Here is a 19,320-nt window from a genome sequence, read left to right on the forward strand (position 1 = left end):
CACTTCAGGAATGTCGAAGTCGTCATCAGATTGGTTGAATTCTAAAGGATTTCCAGGAGACGTGTGTCGCGTTCTTTATTGTTCTGTCTAGAAACAAAGATGCCGTGTTGCCAAACCCTTTTCACGAGAGAAGAAAGCCGTAGTGTTTACAACTGTGATGACGAGCGCTTATCAGGATCAACTAAACAGACTTTCAAAAGTATGTGAAATATTGACATTTTGCGGGCATAGAATCTTTAAAATACATCAGAGAGTTTTAAACGTTTCCATGCCCCGAAACGTGACAATGAATGAAATGAACTGTGATTGGTTGTTTGACATGTCGGTCAAAGAGCCTCATGGGCGGGCCTTGGCCAAAGAAAGATGCCATGGATTCCAGACCTTCAGCCGTCAGTCTGAAGATCTGGCTACGCGAGACTACCACAACCAAAATGATAACGACATAGAGAAACAAATTTGTTGGAATCATTTTCAAAGCTTTTTTTTTTTTAGTTGATGAATTTTAGAGAGCTTGAGCAGACAACAAAACTACAGTGCACGATTCTAACAAAAACAATGTTATTGTCCACTAATGTGAACGCTAATGTAGAATTGTTTCTTTGTGCAAATGGGCGAAAACAAATAGCTGAAAATAGCAAAAGTGAACAATTGCTCAAAATTTACTCCCTCTCAAGCCATCCAAGATGTAGATGAGTTTATTCCTTCATTGGAACAGATTTGGAGAAAATTAACACATCACTTGCTCACCAATGGATCCTCTGCAGTGAATGGGTGCCATCAGAATGAGAGTCCAAACAGCTGATAAAAACCATCACAATAATCCACAAGTAGTTCACACGACTTCAGTCCATCAAGTAATGTGATGTGTTCGAAAGAAGAAACAAACTCATCTGTATATTTGATGGCCTGATTGGACACCAGGATTGTCCAATTCTCCTATAGTTCACAATTTACATATCAGTTCAATTCAGTGAAAACCATCCCTTTTTTCCTGAATAAACACAAAAGCATTTGAAGTTGAAAACCAGCTTATGGGTGTATATTAGAGATATGTGGAGGTCAAAGTCAAAGTAGAAAAATGACATTCAACAATACATTTTTGTAGTTAAATGCTCCAAGTGATTTTTATCATAAGCAGTAACAACATGAGAAAAACAATCAATATTACACAAGGATAATCTGTCCTTAAATATCTGAAAACACAAATCTCTGCAAATCTCTGTATCAGATGTGTCAGCTTGAGGGTATCTACAGGAGAAGAGACGAAACACACTCTATCGTGCAAAGCAAAAACACGGTTTCCTCGGCAAAGAGCTTGTTTTTCCACATTGAATAATAAATACAATCACAGCAATGCGGACCATATTTGCTGCAGGATTTTAGACTAATCAGATTCTACAGTGGGGCTTGAACATAATTCTAATTAAAATTTTATATATGTATATATATATATATATATATATATATATTTATTTATTTACATTATGACTCTTTAAGACAAAGTGTAAGAATAACTTTTGACTTTAAAGGAATGTCCACCTGCCTCTAATAAACAGATCTGTAAAACTTTCTTTGTACGTGAAAGATTGTTTTTATATACATATTTCCAGTTTTGAAGATATTTCCCTCTAGTATGATTAATAATTAAAACAATATATATCGGATCATAAAATCTTATTATATTCATTCAGTGTCATGTAATGTAAGGAGTCACTATGACCTTTGAACTGACATAAAGAGAAACGAATAATCAAATTATTTATAAGTATTCTAGAAGAGCTTTACATGGTCAATTCTAGAAATAACTTGATGACTTATTGTGTATGTCTTTCAATGATACATACAAATAAGGTGCAATCATTTGCTTAGGATTGCCCTCTTATGTGCATTTAAATAAAAAGAAAAAGAAAAAGAAAAAAAGAAAATAATTCAGTCAAGCCCATGCACAAACTACACTCAAAAATTTTTGTTTATCATTTGAATTATATTTCAGGCAATCTTTGACCTTTTGGTGTAAATTTTACAATGCAATACAACATACACTACCGTTCAAAAGTTTAGAGTCAGTAAGTCACTTATGCTCTCCCTGGCTGCATTAATTTGATCAAACAGTAAAAACAGTCAAATTGTGAAATTATTACAATTTAAAAAATTTATATTCTAATATTTTAGGTGTCATTTATTCCTGTGATGCTGAAGCTGAATTTTCAACATCATTACTTCAGTTTTCAGTGTCACATGACCCTTCAGAAATCATTCTAATATACTGATTTGCTGCTCAAGAAACATTTCTATGTATTTGAAATATATATCTTTTAATCACTTTCAATCATATGAATGCTTTTTGATCCTCGCTGCTTAAAAGTTTTCATACCTTTAAAAAAAAATAAAAACATACTGACCCAAACTTTTGACCAGTAGGGTATTTGGTATGGTTATGAAAATCCAGGAAAAAGTCCTGCAAGATTTGAGTAAGTGCACACAAACAAAAATGCAAAAGTGCATCCAATTATAATATATTGAATGAATATGAACAGAGTTAAACCCCTAATTGTCTACATGATGTGGGGGGGGGGGGGGGGGTCAAGCACTAAGAATGGGGAATTTGTCTGACAGCTAAAGTCTGCTGCGCTGCATTCACAATCAATTTTGTGCGAAAAATTTACTTTATAGATTATATTCTCAAAAACAAGTAAATGACACGATCCAATTAAAATCCAAGAAATTAATCTGGAATGCAGCCAAATGTGCTCAAGTTTTGTCACTCAGAATATACCTTAATAAACCTTAAACATTTATTTGAGGCATATTTTCTATTCTTCACTTTAACCAATTTTAATAAATAAAACCATCCATTTCATAGGAATATATTATAGAATATATTAGGTTAGCTATGATGATGAAAATAAATGTTTGACATAACCAATGTTTTCAGTCTTCAGTCATATCCTGCTCATCCTCTCCTTCCACAGTCCTAAAATTCCTTCCAGTCCTAAAATTCAGCCCAAATGGCTTGTTCCCATGACTTATAACAACACTCAGCGTGGGATTGATGAACCAGAGGGCTCTTGTCATCTGTCGCAGACATGTGGTCTTTGACAAAAGATACAGTAAATGATTAAAACAATTTATTTTAAATCACTTTTAAAATCTGAGTTGAGGCTGAAGGCTATTTGGATCTGTCAAAAAACCTTCTTACCATAGCTTTTAGGATTTGTGTCATACATTTTACATTTTGGACATTCACCTGCGCAGGAGGAATCAAAATCCCATCAACAATCACAGTGATCTCGCTCCCGATAACGACAAAATAAAGGCATAGATGACCGCAACATTCCCTTTCACAAATCTTTTGTCAGTATATGGTATCTACAAAGCCTATAAATAAAATAAACAGTTTAGATGATTGGAAGCTAAGAATCATGCTGGGCAGCGTGCTGCTGACTGCTTGGGGGTGTTTCTGTGGAAGCCACGCCCACTTCCTGTCCATCGACACCAAGGCCCAACCCCTCGTCCATTTGTTCCAGTTCACTTTGGTCCAGAAGCTCAAAGTCCTCTTCCTCCGCGGGTACGAGCGTGAGATCTGGTTGCTCTTCTGTGCTTGCTTCGGTGACGTCACCATCCTCTTCCTCTTCCTCTACACTGGCTTCTTGGGTTGATGGTGACTCGAGGGACGATTCAATCAGACAAGGAGGCGTTTCAGTGGGAAGAAACGAAGCCAGGTCTCCTTCTCCTTCGCCTTCGCTAGCCTCCGTAGATCGCAACAGGGCTGAGAGAGTGTTCTGTACTACAGTAGAGATGGCCGTGCTCACTATCTCCTCACTAAGGGCTTCCAGGGACCGAGCAGGTCTCGAAACATCCTCAGCCAATCCCCTTCCCTCTTTATCAGTACCCACAATGCTTTGGTCTGCCCCCACCGCTTGTCTGTGTCCATTGAAGTGCGTGTTGACAAAGTGGAGCGGAGATGCTAAGTGCTGGATGAGGAGGCTGGCAGGAGACAGCGGTTCCTCCTGGAGCTCGGAGCCGGACGCTGCCGTCTGCTTGGACCCCAGGACACCCAACGGGAAATGGAACAGCCCCGCTTCAATAGAAGGCAGTTCATCCACCGACGGGAACTCCGCTAGATCTCTAGTGAACGCCTCCTCCGGTTCACTGTGCACGCTCTGCTGATCCAGGTCTGCTGATGAAAACACAGGCAGTTTTGGAGTAAAACCATTGATAAAGCAGAATTTAAAAGCTTTTTTCTGTTAAAATAATTAATGAGCCATTCAGTTTGATTATGTTTAAGTGACAGTCCTAGTAAAAATTGTTAAATGATTAACTCCAATTCAATTTACACCAAAAAGTTTGTGCAAGACAACTATTACAGCAGCAATTTGAATTGACATAACATTGTTTTTTAGAATTATTACACAAATACTTGTTGCCCGTGTTTCATAAAAGAGGCTTTTCTTATTAGAATACAGTCTGGACTAGCTCAGAATTTTTTCGCAACATAGCATTTAAAGTCAGCGTGAACAAAGAGTAGCTGCCGACTTCAGTATTATGAAGTATTTCCAACTGAAACGGAATATTGAATAGAGAGCGGGGTTTTATTTTAGCGCTCCTCATCTCCATCTCTCGCTAACTAGCAAACTAATGGTTGAATGGGAGAGGTTAAGGATTTTCTGCCCAAGCCATCAAACTGACATCATCAGAGAAGGAATGCCATTCCAGACTTGAAGCAAATGTTCAGATTTTGATAAAGATTTCCAAGACAAACTATTTTTGATTAATCATTAAGACTAGCAATGAGTGCTAAGTAAATAGTATTAATTTTGATTTCATGTTGACTTGTTTCATATATATACATCTGCCTTTAGATTTTTCATTTATTATCGTTCAGTAAAAATTTGACCACTTTCAGTCAAAGAAAATATTTTTTTCAATATGCTATTTTATATTATGTTTCATACACAAAAAATAATACTTTCATTCAGCAAGGATACATTAAATTGATCAAAAGTGATGGTAAATACATTTATAATGTCACAAATGATTTTTATTTCATTAAATAATTACATTAAATAAATGCTGTTCTGTTTGAACTTTCTATTCATCAAAGAATCCTGAAAAAAATGGCTTATTGTTTCTACAAACAATAAGCAGCATGAGAGTTTTCAACATTGATAATAATAATTTATTCTTACACAGCAAATCTGAAGACAGGAGTAATTGACATTTTAGTACTTTACTTTAAATTGTAATGTTATACAACGGTACTGTTTTACTGTATTTCTGATCATATAAATGCAGGCTTGATAAGCATAAGAGAGTCTTTCAAAAAACTTTAAAAAAAGAAAAATATAGACCCCAAACATTTGAAAACATTCGGTAGTGTACGGAGTAAATCATGCCTGTTAAATGTTTGTCATCTGTGGTACTGACCCATTTATTTGAATCAGTCTGACTAAACTCATCAAGCACATGAAAGAGCGTAGAGTACCTTCAGAGACGTCTGTGAGCTGTGGTGTAGTGGCTCTGGATACAGAGAATCCTCCACTCTCCAGTATGGATGCCTCCTCATCGGACAGCTCAGAGTCTGTGATGGCCATCGCCAGAGCCGTAGTCTTCACATCCACCTGCTCGAAGGAACAACCACAATTACACTGTTCAGTAGTGTTTATTGAAAATGAATACTTTTATTCAACAAAGATGAATTAAATTGATCAAAAGAGATTTAGAATGTTATCAAAGATTTTCATTTAAAAAAAAAATGCTGTTCTTTTGAACCTTCGGTAAACACTTTAGTTTAGGGCTTCAAAATTTTCTATTAGCTAATTGCTTATTAGCATGAATATTACTAATATATTGGCTGTTTATTAGTGATTTAGGTTAGCTAATTGAGGCAAAAGTTGATGATAACAGTTCGTCAGTACAGTAGTGAGAACTGGTCTCCAAAATAAAGTGTGACTGAACATTCTATTTATCAAAAAATCCTGAAAAAAAAAGAAGTATCACAAAAACATTAGCACAACTGTTTTCGGCATTGATCATGTTTCTTGAGCAGCAAATCAGCATATTCAAATGATTTCTGAGGGATCATGTGACACTGAAGCCCGTCGTAATGATGAAAAAAATTTACTTACAGTTTATTTACAAGTTCTAAAAGTTTACATATAGAATATGGCCGCTTTAAGATGGGATATAGTGAGTCTCCTCATCATCAAACATGAAATGAAGGACCTTGTATCAGGACACTCACAGTAGGGGCGAAACATGACAGCTCCTCCTCGCTCTCGCTCTCGCTCTCCGTCTCTGCCCCCGGTTCATCACCCTCTCCCTGCTCCTTCTTTAGCTCTGCACAAACACACACGTCTCCTGAGCGCAATCTAACAGGAAGTGACACACTAACAACCCGGTTTGTGATGAGCCTTCAACAGTTATATCAGCAGCAAGAGCACACAATATACTGGCACCAATATTGAACAAGTTTTAATTGTTGTTATCGGTCCAATATTGGATTCAGACAATATTAGGGATTATTATTCAAATTCAAGCTGTAAACTCATGCCAGGTTTTTTCATGCCATAATTTACTGTATTTAAAATGTCTTAATGCCTGATTTCATGAACAGGTGAAAAATATCAGACATATCAGATTAATTATCAGCCATTAAATAATTAATTGTCACCACTATGTAAAACTTATTTCCTAACCGAACATTCTGTGCATGATATAGTTTAAAGGCTATTGTGTTTATTTAGCAATCTAGGACACTAAACAAAGGAAACGCTCTCACTTCTCTTGTCGTATTTGCGGCGCTGTGTGTCTCCTTTCATGCTGTAGTCGAGTTTCATCAGTATGGGCTCCAGTCCGGTGTACATTTTCTGGATCAGCTCATGGTAAACTACCAGCGGCCACAGCAGCACACTCAGCACTAATGCAGGATAGAGAAAAATACAGTTAACCCCTACATACAGTACCATTCAAAAGGTTGGTGTTGAAATTGCAACCGGGTTCTTCTGGGCTTGAAAAGTTATGAACTCCACAGATTTTACGCCGACTCGGTGGTGACTGGGAGACTACATTTCTGTTGCTCCTCTATCCACCGCCTTTCTGAAACGTGTCGATTTTTACAAAGCTCATCGTTCTGAAAAGCGAGGTGTGCTCTGATTGACTAGCTATCTAGTGTGTTGTGATTGGCCGAATACTTCAAGTGTCTAATGGACATTTTAGGCCCTTTACAAATGAGACATTTGTTGCATCCAGTGGGGACATAATCACTGATTATAATGACTTATACTATCTTTTTACATGTTGCGTTGCATATCATGCTGTGTAAACATAAGACCATGTCTGCATTTGTTATAGGAGAAATGACAAACAACAAGCGCCGCTCTACACTGCTCAAAACATACATTTAAATTGTCAGTTGCAAACTCTTTAAATATGAAAACGTTCTTACAGGTTGTGAGAAGCACCAGACTGTCCTTGCAAAGTTGGAATTGCCCCACTTTGTAAAAATAACTCTCTCGGGTTCAGGAAAAGTCCTTCGTAAAATGCGCTGCAAACATCTGAATATTTTGGTTGAACTGTTCTGTAACAGTGTTGTAAATACAACTTAAACACTGATTTCTAGTTGTGTCCTCTTTTGGAAGGCCAAACAAAGTATTTTCGCTTCCATGACCAGTGCTTTAAGTGGGCCGGTACGCACCGGTACTCAGTACCGCCACTTCCAAATATAGCTCTTGAGTGTACCGCCACCTCTCCGTGCGCCCAGAACGTGCTTTTAGCGTACCGGTACGCTCATTTGGACATCTGTTTTAATAGAGGTTTTAATCTTTTGCCTGCGCTGCCGCTTTTCAGAGCGCCCTTCACAATGCAAGCTTCCTAATTCGTCCCACCGAGAGGGGAGACTACATTACCCATACACCCTTGAGTTTTACAAGTGAAAAGCGCATGCGTCGCTTTTGCTGCTTTCAGTAACAACTCAACGTGGCCGGAGAGGGTGTGTGAAAGGTGCACACTCGGCTCAGTAATAATTCATTACAGTGAACATCACCCAATATGCTTTCCTGACTTCAGACTATGAGTACTAAAACAACCAAGTACTCCTCGCTGCAGACTGTAGCGCGGTGACGTCACGTATGTACGTCACGTATGTACGTCACGTATGTACGTCACGTATGTACGTCACGTATGTGTTTACCGCGCATGCGCAGTAACGTATATGTATTTACCGTAAATACGATTGTGCGCCGTACCAGAGAATGCTCTGGCCGTACTGACTTTTTTTTATTAATGCACATATGCAGGTTCATTCACTTCCGGATGTTCGTAAGGTATGGTGGCTATGAGATATTACTTTTGATTTCTTAAAAATTTGCGTTTATATTGCTTTTAATTGTAAGAATGCTTTGGTCATAATCATAGAGAGTGTCATTGCAAATGTGGGCGATTTCAAACATTTATGACATGTTTTATGATCTAGTATCCGAATGCTGGTCTTTCAAAGTCTTATTTCGCCTAAAATGAACCATTAAAGATGTCTTAAAATAGAGCAGAAAGACTTTATTAATATAAGTAATGCCATTGATGATTGCATGCATTGCAAAAAGAAATATCACATTTGTAATCTTTTTCATTAACATTATCAAAGATTAATAGATACTTTAACACATGTATTGTTCATTGTTAGTTCATGTTAATTAATACATTAACTAGTGTTTACCAATGACACTTTACAGTAAAGTGTTACCTCTTAAATTGACCTTCATATGTCTTCATATGACTTTTTGGGGACATCAGTGTCAGTGAATAGAAATTCAGAGAAGAGACCCACTTCATGTGGCTAGAGTACTGTAATTAACTGTTTTTCTTTCTCTGACAGACTGTATAGCCCTCAACTGTAAAATTTTCAAATTGAAACAAAAGGCCATGCTTTCTCAAGCCAAGCCAACCTAAATTTTGACTTGACAAACTTTATTAATTTAGTTGATGTTAATGCAGGTTATAAATTAAATCTCTTAGGTAGTTTACAGACAAAGCAAATAACACTTTTTCTTACACCATGCTATAATATATTTAAAAATACATTTAAAATATTTTCCTTGTATGGCTCTTCTGCCTTTCTTTAAAATGATTTAATATTGCTTTAGTATTGTTTGTTCTTTTATGTAAATTAGGTGTCGTGAACTGGAGTGCATTGTCTGAACAATACAACCAGAGTTCCGGGCGTCATGTTCTCTGACCCAGTGTACGGTGCAGTGAGATATTTAAAGACTGTCCACCTGGCTGTGTGAGGAATCGCAGGAGGAGAGTCCTGTGTGGGTTTGATTCATTCAAAGAATTTGAGGGCTACAGCTTGGCTTATTGTTTTATCAGTGATGGAGGTCAATTTCAGATTTTTTTTTCTTGTGTCATGTCTATAGTCTTAATCTATATTTGTATATATTATATTTTCTGTTTTGTTCTTTGAAATAAATAAAAAAAGATCACTGTCATCAGTTTGGTTTTTTTGGAGGCACCTTGCATAAAATGGGATGCAGACACTGAAAATATACTGCATGTAGTCAACTGAACTTACAACTACTTTATTGGCTTAAATGTTTCACATGCAGAATTTCCAAAGCAAAATAAAAATGTCCAAATTTATAGTTAATAAATAGATAAACAAGAACCATAGCAAAAGAAAGATTAAAATAAGAAAGGCAGTGGTTATTTACACTAAGTGCAAATAGCTATATATTCTATTTATACTATGATAAAATAGCAGGATTTTCTGCTATTTATATTACTTATTGCAAATAGTGGCAATTATCTGCACCTCAGTATTGTAGTACATTATAAAACAGTATGCAATAATTACTGAGTGTAAATTATAATTTTAATTCAAATTATTAAATGGATGCCACCATATTAGGACAATAAAGCCCTCCCACACAACTTTTTGATTATTTCCTCCGTTTTTATTTAAAATAAATGCTTTTCTGATGTGATTTTAAATTTGAAAAGGGAGAAAAACACTGTCAAAAGGCAGATTCGGATCGATTGCATCAAATTGTGAACAACACACATTTTACCATCTGCACTATTAGAGCCGACGACTGTATTATGTGTTGTAATTTTAACTAGCTCAATAAGAAATATTAGGTGCCATTAAAGTGTAATATTACAATATACTCAGTGAAGTAAAGTGCAACAGAATGTTAATATATTGTTAGTAAGATACTACACAGATATTACAGAATAAACTTTAATTCCGTATAATTTTACCTCAGATGAAACATGGTTGTTTTTTCTGTCTTTTTTTACACCTTAATGTTCTTTAATACTTTAACATTTAGAGTTTTCTGTTAAGTATGCGCATCATTTTAATGCACGCACGACTTGAAAACAACTAACGTCATCACGCAATGCAAATTACAAGCGCATGCGCGGTAAACACATACGTGACGTACGTGACTCGCTGGCTGACACCCCACCAAGTCTGAATGATATCGCTGCAGGTCAGACGCAAGCTAATGAAGTAATGCAGTAGCTCTTTCAGGTAGGGTGACCAGATGTCCTGAAAAATTCGGGAGAGTCCTGAAATCTAAACTGTTGTCCCGAATCCCGAATCTGGCCCTAATTGTCCCGAAAATTATACTAAAGCAAAATCTTGAGTAGTTATTGTCTGATAAACATTAAAAACTGTCTGCAGAGGTTGAGTCGTCCTGCAACCAGCCCCCGCCGGCTGCTCATTGGCTGCAACATCTTTTTTCTAAGTTCTAAAAAAATACCGTAGTCCGTAGGCGGCTATAGGCACAAATTTAGATTTTCATTTATCTAAATAATCTATATGTACAAAGACAATACGACCTTTTTGTCCCCTTTTTGTTTTAAAGCTTGATGAAGAGAGCGCAAGTTGCTGCAGCTGCGAGGAGGACAGTGATGCACGCGTACAGGAGTGATTTACAGTTCGTGGCACTGTGTACAAAAAATAAGTTTAAGCTCATTAGCGTTAGCGTTACAGAAAGGTCTGATGTTACAACAGTCATTGTTTTGTTTTTTCTTTTTACAATGACATTTGAGTTCATGATTTTAATGTTGTTGTTTCTTGTGGCAGACTAAAGAGTAATGACGGTTGATCTTTGAATAAAAATGTGTTTAGTTAAGGTTTGAAATTCATTATCTTTTATTATAGGCTGCGAAGTCTAATATCATAAGCCCCCCATCCCGTTACAATCCCGTTACACCCGCCGGCGTGCTTGCTGCAACCACATTTGACAACCCTGGGCTGGACTCTATTTCGTCCACGGTGAAAGCCGATCCAAAGCACAAAGTTGATGTATTGGCGAATATCGTCCTCTTTTGGAAGGCCAAACAAAGTTGTTTCACGAAACACACAGTGTCTCCATGACATGGTGGTGATGGCGACGACAACAACAATACTACAGCGAGAAAAAAGTGATGCCTTGTTTCTTTGCGTGAACATTTGGGCATTGTTATGCAAATCTTCCCACACAGTGATGTAAACATGTGGGGTCATGTTTAAACGAGGCGTTTCAGGACATGGACGAGGAATTTCTCTTTGTGTTTGAGACTTAAGTCTTTGCAACTTTAGGTATTTTATCTATGCACGAAGAGCTTGTAACACTCCAAAGAGAAACGAAAACTTGAAATTGCATAATAAGTCCCCTTTCAACTTTCAGAGGGAAAGTTTATGACTCGTTGACTTCTAGCATGGTGCTTTGCATATGTAATTGGATTGGTTGTTAATGCAAAAACTATTTATATGAAATATGTTGCATAGGTATCAACCTAAAATATACCCTATCATTTAGATAGTTATATAAGTTATAGTTAAGTATAGTTGTGTTGTCTCCGTGTTGTTTGCTGGCTTTCCCTTTTATGTTGGAATATTCCCACACATAAATTCTGACCAATCAAAAAGCAGTTTAGGAAATACGTCATGGCCAATGAGAGATGTGGATGTTGTCATGTGACTGCATTTTGGTTCGTTTCAACTGGTTCGGACCAAAGCAATCAGTGTGGTGTGTAAAGGAACAAAAAAAGCTGAAAAATGCTACAATGTATAATTGTTTGCCCTTGGTTCTGACCAAATGAACCGAGCTAGAGATGTGAAAGCACCTAAAAATGCCCTTTCATTACAATCTAGGTGCCTCAGGACCGTGATTTCTACCAAGGGGGACAACCCCCAATAGAAAGGTTTTGCTGTGAGTTAATGAAAGAAGTCTTTTTCTAATGGCAGTGTGTTACTCGGTTTCGAAGTGACTTCCAGTGGGGTGAAGTGTATTCTTTTGGGCCATAAAGCCAGTCAGTGGACTCAAATAGTTGTGTGTTGTGTGCAATTTAAGTAGCTGGTGCAAAAGGGCAGCAGTGTGTGAAAAAGTAATGTATGGAAATCAACAAACACAACCGAGGGAAGTTTGCTCACATATGATGTAGGAGATCATAATCCCGGGAACGTAATGTCCAACCACAGCCAGCAGGACACATCCTGAACACATCATGATGCAGAACTGATGAGGAGAAACAGAACGACTGATCAGTAAACACTTTCTGGACATAACATGTTTGGGGTCTCTTCTGCTCACCAAGGGTGCAGTTACTGAATCAAAAATACAGTAAAACAGTAATATTGTGAAATTTTATTAAGATTTAAAATAATTGTTTTCTATTTGAAAGCATTATAAAATGTGATTTATTCCTGTGATGCAAAGCTGAATTTTCAGCATCATTACTGCACTCTTCAGTGTCACATGATCCTTCAAAAATCATTCAAACATGCTGATTTGCTGCTCAGGAAATATTTCTTATTATTATTATCAACAGTTGTGCTGCTTTATATTTTTTCATGATTCTTTGATTAATTTTCAAAAAAACCTTGTCAAAGTCTTTACTGCCACTTTTGATCAACTTAATGCAGATTTGCTGAAGAAAATATGCAGGGGTTAAAGCAAAAAAAAAAAATTTTCCGGGGACGGGGCAGGGCAGCACATGTAAAGCATGCAATGACTGTGACAACTTTAACATTTGTAAGGATACTACGGCAAAGGTATTGCTTTCTTCATTCAAACTGATTTTCTTTTTCATGAATATATGATTGACCTGCAGAATGAAAGCTGTATCATACACTTGGAAAATTATGAGCTATATCATCGCTTATCAACACTAGGGGTGTAACAATACACTTAGCTAATGAGATGAGACAAATACTTGGTTCACTAGAAAGTGACAATATTTTAATACTGTTTTTAAGAAGTTTTCAATAAAATGTTTGTCTTTTTATTACAAAAAGTAAAAAATGCAGTTGTATTTAGAAATATTTTAACTAATCTATGGCTGTAACTAATGATTCTTTTGGTAATCAATTAATCTACAGATTATTTTGACAACTGAGTAATCCTATTTATTTATTTTTTTTAGTAACACAAACAGACCTAAGTCAAAACCGGGCTTTAGTATGACTTTTTATATATAAACTAACAATTAGGCAATAATAATTGGCTCAAATAAAACATCAAAAGCAAGAAATTACAAGATTGTATTGAACAACACTGTTAAAATACATAATGTAATATGCCTATATGTAACATGAACATAACTGGAGTACATTATGTGTTAAAATAAATACCTGCAGAGGGCGCCAATGGCCTGGTGATGTTTCACTTTACATCTTGTTTAAAGGAGCATTGCGTAGGTTCTGAAATTTCTAACTGTTACTGACACCAGTGGCCGTCAGAGGAACTGCAGCCAATCTCATGCTCGTTCTCAGTGCGCACGCTCTTTTTTTTTTTTTTTTACTTACGAGGAGTGTCCGTGGGTGTCTGAATTGTGCTGAAGGCTGGTCGCTTCTTTCCATCCGCAGAGTCCATTTGAAAACACTATTGCCGCTGCTTACTATAATGGCTGGCGTGCCGTACGGTAGACGAGAAGACGAGACCGCGCATGACGTCACATTTTGTGAATTTTCGCACCAATTCGGGCCCGACTCCTCCACACACAATTGAGCCTACAGGCTGATAGAGGCAACCGCGGTGGACAGTCGAGGTGTCTCTATCTTAAAGATTTTTTTTTAATTAAAAACCTCCAGATAGCTCCTTTAAACAATGTTTAAATCCATTAAATTTTAATATTTGGCCACGTGCAGAAACATTTATTTTGAAATCGCGATGTACAATACAATGGCATATTTAGACATACTGTAGGTTGATGTATCTGCTGTGTTGGCAAAGATTTATAAATGATTTACGTTACAAATCTAGGGAGATAATGCACACGGTTTTTCCAGATTAACATAACGTTAAGCAATTAAAATTCACAGCGTATACAGAGGAAGAGTTTAGCCCCTTTCACACATACAGTCTTTACTGGTAAAGTTACCATTAATAGATCATGTGTGAACAGGACATTTCAGAAATCCCGGTAAATATTTTTTGGCAATCATATCATTCTTTTGGAGATGACATAATAACTCTGAGCTGTTTACAAAGCTCCGCTGCTTTATAATGAGCTTTTCTATGTAAATATGCGCTAGATGGATATATTTGACCATTTCGCCTCACAGCTTTTTGTCGCACTTCTCTATTCATAGGGCTGCGACTATGCAATTGAATACTATTATGCACATCTCGTGTTTATAAAAGCAAAACATTCTGACTGGCTACTAATGTTAGTTTGGTTGAGAGTGAAAGTTGCACCTCTCATACCATTGGTAGGCGAACGCATGAACTCAAAAGTTTTTTAATGTAGGATTAAACGCTGCATGCCGGAGAACTTTAAGCCCTGAATATGTATCTTATTAACCTCAAACTTTTAAATGGTGTAGACTTTTGAGGTTTTGAATGACATAAGGATGAATAAAGACAGATTTAACACTTTTATGTTATTTTGAAACATTTAAAAAATATTTCTCTCCCCACCTTGCCATGGTTTTGTCGTTTATACTGAAGCATTTCTTGGATGTAAAGCCTGAAGGTGAGGTAACTCTCTGCAAGATGACGGCTGAGCTCCTCGATGCTTAACAAACGTGGATGCTCACTTAGCGTTTCTCTGTAACAGCATTTACAAATTAACTTCTGCAGTTCGGACAAATTTAAACTAATTTAATAAGGAAACAATCTGTTAAGATCGGGTGCTGTTGAGACATGCACAGAATGAAGACACATACCTCTCAACGACAGACGCCTCTGGATTCCACACTGTAGAGAACAGAGGAGCAAACAGTAAGAGCAAAATAAAAGAGGTTCCTACAATAAACTGTGACTGTATGGGCATCTTAAAATTAAAATGTTCATGCGATCTCAAACATGTTAAATTCTCATTGGACCAGTTTTGCGATCCCTCCTTGTGTCTTGAAAACATAGATGTTTTACAATAGAAGTGTCTCTAACATTAGGTCTAAAAGGTTTTACATGCTGTATTTGTTTAATTCAGTAAAAACTGTCATATTGTGAATAATTAATTCAATTTAAATGACTTTTATATGAAGTCATGTTTTCTACATGAATTTTTTTTACACTGTTATATATTCCTGTGATGCAAAGCTACATTTTCAGCATCATTACTGCAATCTTCAGTGTCACATGATCCTTCAGAAATCATTAACATTCCTTATTACTATCAATAATGAAAACAGTTGTGCTATTTGATATTTTTGGTTGAAGTGGTAATAGATTTTGTCTGAATTACTTGATTAATAGAAAGTTCAAATAAACAGCATTTATATTTTGCAGCATTATAAACATATTTATAATTATAAAAGCAACTTCTTACCAAAAAAATAAATAAGTTCTATGTATTTATAGAACACCTCGGTATTATTATTGTTACATTGGGGCATATAAATCAAAATAATCAGTAGATTACCGGTGATCTGCGGCAGCTTGCTTTTCCATCTCTCCAGTAACGTCAGTCCAATGAGACACACACTCAGGAGGAACAAGGGTCTCAGAGATGTGGACGACAGGAGCCTAAAACACACATATATCTGTTCAAACATCACAATCTGACATATATGACAGAATATGACAGAAATAAGTCGTGTATGTCATAGTGTTGCACGGTGCACCGATACTTCAAAAGTATTGCGATTCTTGGAAATTAAAAACATCAGGATTCCTAAATTTATTAGTATCGATACTTCAAAGAATGACTGCGTTCCAGATTTGTAAGAGACGTATTTCATGTTGGTGTGTGCAACGCATGCTTCCAGTGCCTCCCTATGGACGTCTGTGTTTTTTCTCCTAGCGCAAGCAGCAAAAAAACACTACAGCGAGATGGCTGCATTAGTGGCTTTACTAAAATGTGTGCATAATCGCATCAATAGTTTAAATAAGTTGTTCAGATGAACAAAGCAAGAGGTTTTCTTGCATAATTAACATTTTTATTGTTTGGACAGATACAGTAGTTCATATATAATTATAACATTAATAATGGTTGTGATTATAATAATATAACATTAATCGGGGATTAAACGTGGAGTTATGTTCTGTATGCTAAATATGAAAACGAGCGTTTCTGCACAGCTCCTATAACTGTGCTTTGTATCTGCTGATTGCTGATCGAGATTTACATGCTTGGCTCACTGACCACGTAAACTCAATTCATTTCATTCATAAATGAGATGTATCAGCTCATTCAACTCATTCACGAATGAGAAGATCTCTCGATCTCGTTCATTGAAGGGTGTATGGGTTCACTATATTCAACAATCACATGCTCCGTCACATCTTGAGTAACTCTTTGACAGGATGAAGCAGTTCACAGAGCTGTTCACGAGCTGCGCATGCGCTGCTAATAGCGCAGTGCTCGCACGCTGCTGTGGAGGGAAGAACTTCAGTGAACGAGAAATATGAGTCAGTGGATTACCTGAACGAGAACGATCTGTTCACCTAAAAGATTTGTGCTCGAACGAACCATCACTAGTGCAATTTTATATAGCCTATATTAAATATTTGGAATATATATATTTTCATACTTTATTAGGTTATTTGATAAGGTTACAATACGAAGGTCTAAGTAGCAACGTATCTTCCGTGATGTCCCCGATGCGCGGGGCGGGTACTTTATTTGCGGGGTTGGCTGGGGCGGGCCAAATAATTTCATAAAAGCGGGACCCTCTGGTTGGACAAAAACCCGACCCGCGCATCACTAGGCTGCATGAGCGAGCACAAGTGATACTGTGGCAGCCGGTCCACGACTGGTAGAAAAAGATGACGCTCAATAAAGATGACGCTCATTATTAAAACTCACTCGCTGAGTTTTCTCCTCTGAAAGAAAAGGTTGCACAACTGACAGAATAAGTTACAATATCTGAGATATTGCTGCTAAATTTTATTTGCTTCTTTTTTTTTTTACTTGAATACCATTGCTTAAATTGATATTATTTATCTTTTGACATCTAATCTTCTGAGTTCAGAAACATTGTTTAACATAGTCGCTGTTCATATTTTTATTCAAAGTTCAAGATATATTTATTACTCTTATGTTTCTTATGATAACTGAGATAATGCTGCTAAATGTATTCTTTCTTTACCATGAATGTCCTTGCTCTAATTTATTTTTTATATTTTGATATTTCATATTTTGTTCAAATGTTTAATATATGATATATATATGATTAGAATGTTGTCCAGGTTTTAAAATAAAGCACAGTAATGATATTTGAGAGTGTATTTTCCCTTTTCAGGAAAAGTATCGAAAAAGTATCGAAATCGCAATTCTTGACTAGGTATCGTATCGAAACAATAATTTTGGTATCGTGAGTCGTGACAACACTAGTATGTTATTTTCCCATATATGAAAATTTACCATAGTTCTTGCCTACTAACTGTGATATCACCATAATGAACAAAGGTAACATTGGTATACATTTACCATATTATGGACAGATAAATATCTTTCTGTGTACTGTGTTTGTGTAAGTAGAAATGTTTTTTATGTTTATTATTATGTTATTATAAATATAATTGTAAATATTATATTTTTATGTTTATTTCATATGTATAAAATACATATTATATTGTTATAAATATTTAATGTTATATATTAAACAAATGGTGGAAGTTCCGTGATGCAGATGGTATTATCATGGTAAAATACATATTTTTGTGGTAAAATCTGTTTGAAAAATGTCATGGTAATACCGCAGTAAATGTCCAAAGCAAACACGGTATTACACTGACATTTGTTCAATAATACCATAATCATACACCATGGTGTTTACCCCTTAAAAAAAAGTATTATGTTTTTTTGGACAAGATGCTATCATAGTTTTTGAACATATCATACTGTTAAAAAAACAGTACCATGTACTGTAAATACCATACTGTACTGTATATGAATATGGCAGACATTCAGTTCTATGGTTTATAGTATGTTATTACCGTCTGATAACATAATGACTGTACTATGGTCCTGCCAAAGTACTTTTAGTAAATGGTATGGCACAGTAATCACGGTAAGACGTCCAAAACCCATAGTACTAGTGTATACTACGGTAAAGTACAATTACTATGGTATTTACACGGTCGCCCAAGAATACCATGGTATTGTATTAATGATAGTATCCAAAACAAAACAAATTAGCACATGTCCGAAGAAAAGTAAGCGTACAGCGAAGCTGCCACAAAAGCAACACGGGGGAACTTCGACCAGAAGCAACTACTAACGAGCAGATTAAGCCGATTACTAACTAACGTTACTCGTCAGGATCAGCGTCGTCCCTTCCAAATGAACATCGTTATTCGCTCGTGTCTCACCAGAACAGCGTGTTGAGCGCGAGCGCGGCGATGCTGCTGTGTAGCGGCCTCTCCCACACCAGCAGCCGCTGCGCGCAGATCACCGCGGGCTCACACTGCGACAGCCACCCGCGCAGCCGCTCCCGAAGCCGCCGCAGCTCCGGCTCGTCCTCCGCGCTACCGGGCGCGGGGAACCAGGCCTCCAGACCCGCCGATGAGGAAGACACCGAGGCCCGTCTGCTCGCCATTGTCACTTGTCCAGTGTTGTTTGTTTATGTGTTGATTACGGGGTTTGGTCAGAGGAGGCTCGTCATGGATTAGTAGAAAAAACAGAAGCACACCGCGGATCTTACAGGCTCTGACAGTGTCACATGCTCAGTGTTTACTGCGCCCATGGGTGACATCTGCTGGATGCTGCACATACACACAAACGCCAAGAATTGAACTTGACATTAATTTAATTTGATTTATTCATTCAGTGTTGTTTATATTTAATTAAAATACTTATACTATGATATATATATATATATATATATATATATATATATATACAAAATGTTAAAAACATACTATTTAATTTAATTTTTTTCAT

General features: G+C 36.7%; 1 protein-coding gene across 2 annotated transcripts; it reads right to left on the reverse strand.

Moving 5' to 3' along the window:
• Positions 1-2,795: 2,795 nt before the first annotated feature.
• Positions 2,796-19,090, reverse strand: LOC132142372 (reticulophagy regulator 2-like). Of its 2 annotated transcripts, none has more exons than XM_059552182.1 (9): positions 18,750-19,090; positions 15,856-15,959; positions 15,158-15,188; positions 14,910-15,039; positions 12,422-12,506; positions 6,782-6,919; positions 6,245-6,339; positions 5,486-5,621; positions 2,796-4,177 (listed from the first exon to the last, which is right to left on the reverse strand). In XM_059552182.1, the coding sequence occupies exons 1-9, from the start codon at positions 18,974-18,976 to the stop codon at positions 3,414-3,416; spliced, it is 1,710 nt and encodes a 569-aa protein (XP_059408165.1). In that variant the 5' UTR covers positions 18,977-19,090; the 3' UTR covers positions 2,796-3,413. The 2 variants fall into 2 exon arrangements, with proteins under 2 accessions (XP_059408165.1, XP_059408164.1); XM_059552181.1 differs by having other exon boundaries at positions 2,796-4,180.
• Between the last annotated feature and the right edge of the window lie 230 nt (positions 19,091-19,320).

The sequence above is a fragment of the Carassius carassius genome, chromosome 6, assembly GCF_963082965.1.
Source record: "Carassius carassius chromosome 6, fCarCar2.1, whole genome shotgun sequence".
Taxonomy (NCBI): domain Eukaryota; kingdom Metazoa; phylum Chordata; class Actinopteri; order Cypriniformes; family Cyprinidae; genus Carassius; species Carassius carassius.

Excerpts from the sequence above, each read along its gene's own strand:
- LOC132142372 (XM_059552181.1), bottom strand. The coding sequence starts at position 18,976 with ATGGCGAGCAGACGGGCCTCGGTGTCTTCCTCATCGGCGGGTCTGGAG. Across the intron at positions 15,040-15,157 it reads GAGGCGTCTGTCGTTGAGAG|AGAAACGCTAAGTGAGCATC; the intron begins GTATGTGTCTTC and ends ATGCTGTTACAG. Across the intron at positions 4,181-5,485 it reads GCTCACAGACGTCTCTGAAG|CAGACCTGGATCAGCAGAGC; the intron begins GTACTCTACGCT and ends TGTTTTCATCAG.